This window comes from Myotis davidii, unplaced genomic scaffold (assembly GCF_000327345.1).
Source record: "Myotis davidii unplaced genomic scaffold, ASM32734v1 scaffold147, whole genome shotgun sequence".
Lineage (NCBI taxonomy): Eukaryota > Metazoa > Chordata > Mammalia > Chiroptera > Vespertilionidae > Myotis > Myotis davidii.
The window spans coordinates 6,713,634-6,721,353 of NW_006383010.1; the positions used below are offsets into that span (position 1 = coordinate 6,713,634).

At 42.4% G+C, this 7,720-nt stretch overlaps 1 protein-coding gene across 1 annotated transcript in view; it reads right to left on the bottom strand.

The window, feature by feature from the left end:
- SOGA3 (SOGA family member 3) overlaps positions 1-7,720 on the bottom strand; it is a 40,393-nt gene that overhangs the window by 8,490 nt on the left and 24,183 nt on the right. The window contains exons 7-8 of the mRNA XM_015557790.1: positions 2,435-2,506; positions 4-665 (exon numbers count right to left, since the gene is read on the bottom strand). Coding sequence (XP_015413276.1) covers positions 4-665; positions 2,435-2,506 — 734 coding nt within the window. The remainder of the gene's footprint in view (positions 1-3; positions 666-2,434; positions 2,507-7,720) is intronic.

The following is a 7,720-nucleotide window of genomic DNA, read 5'->3' on the forward strand; positions in this document are numbered from 1 at the left end:
TGCGAGGCCAGGTCGTAGCGCTGCATGTTGGACATGAGCACGCGGTTCTCGTACTGCAGCTGCATGACCTTGCCGCTCAGCTCGTTGATCTGCAGGCGCGCCGCCTTCAGCTCCTCCTGCAGCGCCTCGGTCTTGGCGCTGTCCTGGTGCCGCGCGCTCTCGTGGCCGCCGGACTTGAACTTGTACTTGTTGAGCTCGGCCGTGATGCGCTTGTTCTGCTCCTCCAGGTCGGCCACGTTCCTGCGCAGCAGCTCGGTCTCGTCTTCCACCAGCTGCAGGTGCTGCCGCAGCTCCGACAGGGATTCGCTCTGCTCCCTCATGAGCGGGTTGGCCGAGCCATTGAAGTCTTCGCCCCTCAGGTCGTCCAGTTCCGCCTTGAGGCCTCTGTTCTCCACCTCCAGCTCCACGATTTTCCTGCCCAGGATGTTGGCTTCTTCCTCCACCAGCCTCAGCCGCAGCTTGAGCTCGGCCTCCCTGGTGCTGGGAGGGCCCCCCGCCTCTCCTTTGGGCAAAGGACTGTCCAGATCCCCATAAAAGGACCGGTACTTCTGCAGCTCGTGCTCAAAGCGGTCCTTCTCTTTGTCAATCTTGGCCATTTTCTTTCTCATCAGAGCAGCTTCTTCTTTCACGAACTGCAGCTGGCATTTCAGATCTTCATTGTCCTCCTCATTTTGGGAAAAGAGAGAAAGAGGATGGGAGACGATTTTTATGTCAATCAAGAAAACAATCGGAAAGGACACCTGCATAAGCCTTAGCATGGGAAATACAAGAATAGGACTTGAGTGAAAAGAAATAAACTGCTGACTACAGCCGACGTAAGACGTTAGAACAAGCATCTTCCCCCTAAATAAGGTGGGGAAGAGGATTCATGGCCACATGGGGGATGACTTACAGCAAAATACCTAGAGTGAGGTGGCTAAAGTTATGCTGAAGACAGTGAGAAAGCTGTAGCAACAGAGCATATTGAACTTATCCAGGAAACTGAGAAAAATGTACAAAAAAGAGTAATGATTTTGGTATAAGACTCTGGTCTATAAATATTCTTGTGCCAGTACCCAAAGAAAAATTAACCATGAACAGAACGGGTAGAGAAAAGAAAAGAGAAAATAAACATTTAATATGTTACGCTTTTTAAAAATATGATCATCAACTTTTGTAAATATTGCTTTAGTTGGTTTCTACCTACTAAGAAAACCCTTTGAAGGAATTTTTTTAAAAAGCATGCTGTAGTACTCCATATCCCAACATAGGCACTTAAAAGGTATCTGGCCAGGTGTTCTTGGAGAGCCATTCTGCCTCCAAATATTTCCTCTTCTGTTTTAAAATCTCCTTTCTTTTTTTCTTTTTCTTTTTTTTTTAAAATATATTTTATTGGTTTTCCACAGAGAGGAAGGGAGAGAGACAGAGAGCCAGAAACATCGATGAGAGAGAAACATCGAACCAGCTGCTCCCTGCACACCCCACAGTGGGGATGCGCCCGCAACCCAGGTACATGCCCTTGACCGGAATCGAACCTGGGACCCTTCAGTCCGCAGGCCGATGCTCTATCCATTGAGCCAAACTGGTTTCGGCATAAAATCTCCTTCCTTACGTCTCTCAGTACCTTCTGCTCACCCTGAAAGCAGAACTAGTCATTACTGTGCTGAGTTTCTAAGGTTCTCAACAAGCCCATGGTGAATCCATCTTTTACGTTTTACTTTTATTCTTCTGTTGCCTTTTTTATTTTTTTGATTTTTTGCTCCCCCAATCACTGGTCTAGCGAATTACTTCAGGCGAGGACTCTAAAGCCAGCACAAGCCACTCTCCTCTGCCATTCCTTCCTGCCACATCCCTTTCTTTCTTCCCCCCGATACCGTAGGGACAGCTATTCTACCGACCTTATTAATTACTAGAGGCCCGGTGCACGAATTCATGCACTGGTGGGGTCTGGTGTGCCCCCCGCCAAACGCCTGGCTGGCCTAGGGGGGAGGGGATGCGGGAGGTTGGCCGGCCAGCCCTGCCCCTCATCGGGGGTGGAGGGGAGGTGATAGGGTGAAGCTGGACTGGGGGAGGGGCCGCAGGCAGTTGGTCAGCTAGCTCTGCCCCCTGGTCAAACTCCTGATTGAGGGGACAATTTGCCTATTAGGCTTTTATTATATAGGATGAGTGAACAAGATTAGCAGCATGGGTACCGTTCTCAAATATAGGAACACAGAAAGTACTACTGACATTTTGCCATGTGTAAACGCGATAATAATAGGGATGTTAGTGCTTGCTTTGTAAGCGAAGATCCTGAATGTTTTGTACTGCCTGTATCTATAGCTACATAATCGATATGCATAACGTAACTCTGTTTTACAGGAGTATGTCTGGTTGTTATGTCTACTTATAGAAGTAGCTTATATATCCATTTAGAGGTGCCTGATGTGCTTGGTGAAATTTTATCTCTACATACCTCTGTGGGAGTCTGTTGAGTCTTTTTTTCAGATTTTGGTAAATCTTTGCTTCCTCTTCTTTTTAAGGAGAGCTGAAACAAAGCATGAATATATTTGATTAGCTAAACTATGATTTTAAGTCCATTTTATGTTTTTAATGAGCTAATCTGATATGACAAAACCAAACCAAATGACAAGTGCTAGGTCAAAAACCGTAAGGAGAAAAATAACCCAAGCCAGACAGATTTAGGTACATTTTTACTCTGGACTGAGATGCACTTCACAGCAGAAAAGGCGCTGGCCATGATTTAATTAATTGAGAAATACAGGAAGCCTGCTGTGAAAATGCAGAAAAATAACTTGCACGAAATGTGGATCGATGACTCAATATGCTAGATATTTCAAGTGAAAGCAAATTCTCGTTAGCATTCTACATCACTAAAGAAAAAAAGGAATAAGTCAGGGTTAGGTTGTTATAAGCTTGTAAAGACAAACTTTCAGTAGACTTATGTTGGATTTGAAGAATTTCTTTACTGACCACAAATCCATGCAAATACACACGACACAATATATACATAGACAGCTGGGTAACACAGTAGGGAATGGTAGGGGCTGTAGCCAAGAGGGCACGCTCCATGTGAAAGAGCAGGGAAAGTGGGAATTCGCTTCAGCTGATTGGGGTAATACGGAAATGTGGGCTCTTTCAAGAGAAGGTGGAAATCTGGAAAGTTATGTAACTATCTCCCACATGTTACTGGTTGGTCCTCATGGAATTAAAACACACATTGTATGTCAAATAACACATCTAGTGCCAAGTCATTTCATGACTACCAGTCCATGACCTCTGGAGCTCAGTTCTATTTCTAAGCACCAATATCACAAGGAGGGTCTCTCTGTATAAATAATGATCCATGTGTATGAATATCTAGCATATACCAGACATTGAGCTGGAGACTCAACCATCAATCAGATAATGCATCTCCCATTAGGAGGCCCACAATTTTGCATGGGAGACAGGGAAGCAAACAATTACAGTGCAAGCTGTTACATGCCATCCTTTAGGTTCTGTGCAGCAAGAACTGTGACTTACATGGCATCACCACACAATACTTGCCACATGATAAATGGTGGGAAAATTCTGTTGAACTAATGAGTGAAAATAAAATATGAGTTTCTAAGATCAAAGAGGAGGATGGGAGTAGAAACTATCTTCTCAAAAGAGGAGTCATGAATTTGGGAAGAACTGCAGATTAAATTGTTCATGTTAATTTCTAACCCATATCCAGTGTTAAAGGCAGGCATATGTTCAGGCACAGAAGGGACAGAAGCACGTTGGGGCAGTTCTCTCATTCAGTATGAAACCGAAACTACACAACCAAATGAGTAGTCCATGTGCTTACTTCTAGTTCCTACAGAAAAATGTTTTTCTGTGTTGCTTGAAGCAAAAGCTGTGGGGACTGACTCACCAAAACCAAAAGTGATTTAGGAACCAATCAGCAAAAACAGTCCCAGGAAAACCAAGACTAGAGCAAGCTGTACTAGGGAATCCTGGAACATTCTGTGTAGCGGCTACCTGAATTCATTTTATTTCTTATTTATTGAATGCTTTTACTTTGAATTTATTCCATTATATATTTATTTAGTGTTAACTAATGCACTTCATGAAGTAGCTGTGATAAAACAATAAGAAAATGGAAATAGTCTCTGCTTTCCATGGGGTTCCTACTTTATTTGCCAGTTTAGTCTATAATTTAATAGTGTGATGAAAGCAATGATAAAGGAGAATCAATATTAACTAACATTGACTGAATACTAATTCATGTCAAACACTGACAACTAATTCTTAAAACACCTCAGTTAGCCTCATGTTGCATATGGCAAACTAAAGCTTGAGAGATTACATAAATTATCTAAGGCAGGAACATCATCAGTGTCACTTGGTAACTCATTATAAATGCACATTTTCAGGACCAATCCCAGAACTACTGAATCAGAAACTCTGGAGATGGGGCCCAGTGGGCTATGAATCAACAAACTCTCTGGGTGATTCTGACGCATAACATTTGTGAAGCACTGGTCTAAAGTCACTGCTTGGTAAGAAGCAGAATCACGTCTTGACCCAAGTCTTTCTAATCTTTATTATCTATTAGATCATAAAGGAGAAAGGCTTAATCCCATCCCAGGCTGGCGATGGTACAGGGAATTAAGGATGATTTCCAGAAGGAAGTAACATCTTGAATCTGGTAGATGAGGAGTTAGACAGTAGAAGATGGACAGGGGAGGAATGGAACAACACACATTCCATGTAGAAAAGCCATTTCTGAGACTCGCTGTGGCTGTAACAAAGTGTGAGGGAGGGAGTGACATGGGACTGGGCATGAATCAGTCTTAAAGGACACTGAATAATGTTTGGGTTTCCTCTCACCAAGGTCAAATTATTGCCCTAAGGTCAATTAGGTGTATGTATTGAAGGGTTTTAAGCAAGAAGTGTCCATATCCGACTATCCTAGAAGAAATACAAAGCCACAAAGGTGGCAATTCAAATGGCCCTGAGGTAAAGGGTTGGCATGCAAAGGAAATGAAGAAGAGCATGCTCTAGTCTGAGAGCTTTTATTTTTCCTGGTCTTTGTGTTTCATTAATTCCACAGATACTGTTGAGTTCTGCATATATATGTTGCTCTATGGCATACAAATATGACTAAGAAATATTTTACTCTCTCCCCGAAAAGCTAATTGTTTATGACAATAAAAAGGGCACAGATAAATAGCTAAAACAGAAAACAGAATTAACTAAGGGCATGAAATGAAGAACAAAGAATTGAGAGAGCAAAGAAGCATCTATAATTCTAGATCTGGGGAAATCACAAAAACCACCCAGGAGAGCTTATTTTTGAAGAGTATGCAAAATTTCAATAGAAATAAGAACAAGTAAAGAGCAGAAGCAAAGACTTGGGGGACGAATGTCTTACAGATTTACTGACCTCTGAAAAGAAATAATGGAAGTAGAGACACTTTAGAGATGAGGTAGAAGATGGCACTGAAAGGATTGAGGTCAGCTTGTAGAGCTGAGAAATTCAGGCTCTCCTGTGGGCAATGTTAAAATGAGTCCTCTAAATTAATATAGGAGAAATGCTGAAACTAGGCCATTCTTTCCTAAGAGGCATTTTTCTATTTCACTTTTATTTAAATTTCACTCAGGTGGGGTGCCAAACTCAGATAAAGCTCTGAAATAAAGTTTATTGCCTTTAAGGTGCCTCAAGGAGTATAAGTACCTGTAAGTATCACATTTAAATTTTCAATAAATATTTAATCATCTTTTCATATTCCAGCGAGTTTTTATTAAATTTCTGACTCCAATAAAACAAAGATGAAAGACTCATTTGGGTAGAGAAAGTTGGAAAAATAATGCAAGTACATAGAGGCCCTTTCCTGTGAGGATAAAATTTCCACACCTCCCTCTTTGTCATCCTGCCCCACCGCCATCCACTGTGTAGAAACCTCTATAAGGGGCGCAGTCTGGGACGCTAGAACTGAATCTCAGATTTTCATCTTTGTTTGCGAAGTAGGCACTTCAGATGGTCCTCTAGAGAAAAGTGCTGAAAACATGCCTTGTCCACACGTTCATTCTTTGCATTCCCAGCTTCAACTTGTCCAAAGAGGCTGCTATTCTTTTTATCCACGTGAAAGCAAGGAATTGAGAGTTCTGCCAAAAAATTATGTTTGCACAGCAATCATATAAAATGGATTGTTTGTGTGCTAAAAATGTTTTGATCCTGCCTTTCTTCCTCAATTGAAATTTGGACCACTTAATAAGCAGCATGTTTACGTTTTCAACAATTAAACAACAGAGAAGAATCTGTCACAATGCTACTGAAAGACCCATTATGCGTATACGATTCTCTTATGTTTTTGATAAAATTAGAGAGAAATCCCTTTGTATGATGATTAAATCAAGAAGGAACATATAATTGTTTATATCTAGGACTGGTTGAGCACTAAATACGCGCCATGTCACGGCAGGCGTGGCTCAGTGGTTGAGCACTGACCTATGAATCAGGAGGTCACGGTTCAATTCCCAGTCAGGGCACATGCCTGGGTTGCGGGCTCCATTCCTAGTGTGGGGCATGCAGGAGGCGGTCAATCAATGATTCTCTCATCACTGATGTTTCTATCCCTCTCTCCCTCTTCCTTCCTCTCTGAAACCAATAAAAATATATGTATTTTTTAAATGTGTCATGCACTTTTCTGAAAACCTAATACTTATCCACTCATTTAATCTTACAACAGATTCTGAGTTTGACAGCATTATCTGAAGCACACAAAGGGTAAGTCACCCAGCTAGTCAGTGTTAGAAACAGAATGTAAGTTATTCAGTTTCAAAGCTCTGGTTCTGAACAACTACATTACACTGTTACTCAAAAGGAAAATAAGTTCGAGGCTGTGTTATTTCCAAGTATAACCTTCTCTGTGCTCTTAAACTGGCTGCATGTGTTCGGGGGCACTAATTTACAGCTGTTACACAGCAGCAAGTGTTTTTGTACTTTCAACATAGTGGTCAGCAGAAGTGACATTATTTCTCAGAGTCATCCTGTAGTGATTCCAGACAACATTGGGAGGGAGGCATGGGGATTTCTGACTGAAGGCTGGAGGGAGAAGGAAAGCAGCAGGAACTCTGGCCCAGCTATGGTCCAAATGCTGTGTCTCCCCAAAATACATATGTTGAAATTCTAATGGCCAATGTGATGGTATTAGGAGATGGGGCATTTGGGAGGTGTATAGGTCATGAGGGTGGAGCCCTCAAAAATGGGATTAGTGCCTTTATAAAAGAGACCCCACAGAACTCCCTAGTCTCTGTGAGGACTTTATATAAAACTAGAGGCCCACTGCACAAAATTCATGCACGGGGGTGGTGGGGGAAAGTGGTCCCTCAGCCAGGCCTGCACCCTCTCGCAATCCGGGACCCCATATTCAGTCGATTTGCATATTAGGGTTTTATTATATAGGATAATGTCTGCCACCTAGAAGAGGTTCCCACCTGGCCATTGCGGCACCCTGATCTGGGACTTCCAGCCCCCAGAACTGTGAGCAATAAATGTTTGTTTTTTATAAGCCACACAGTCTGTGGTATTTTGTTACACCATTTCAAATAGGCTAAGGCAGGCTCCAACCCATTTGAGAAGGGAACACAAGGAGCCCTTTCCATACAAGACATCCTCCTCTCCTTCTATTACATCCCTGACACCTACCAGAGAGCCTGGCAGAGGAGGAGACCTGATGATCTTGTTCATGACCACATTCTCCCACTC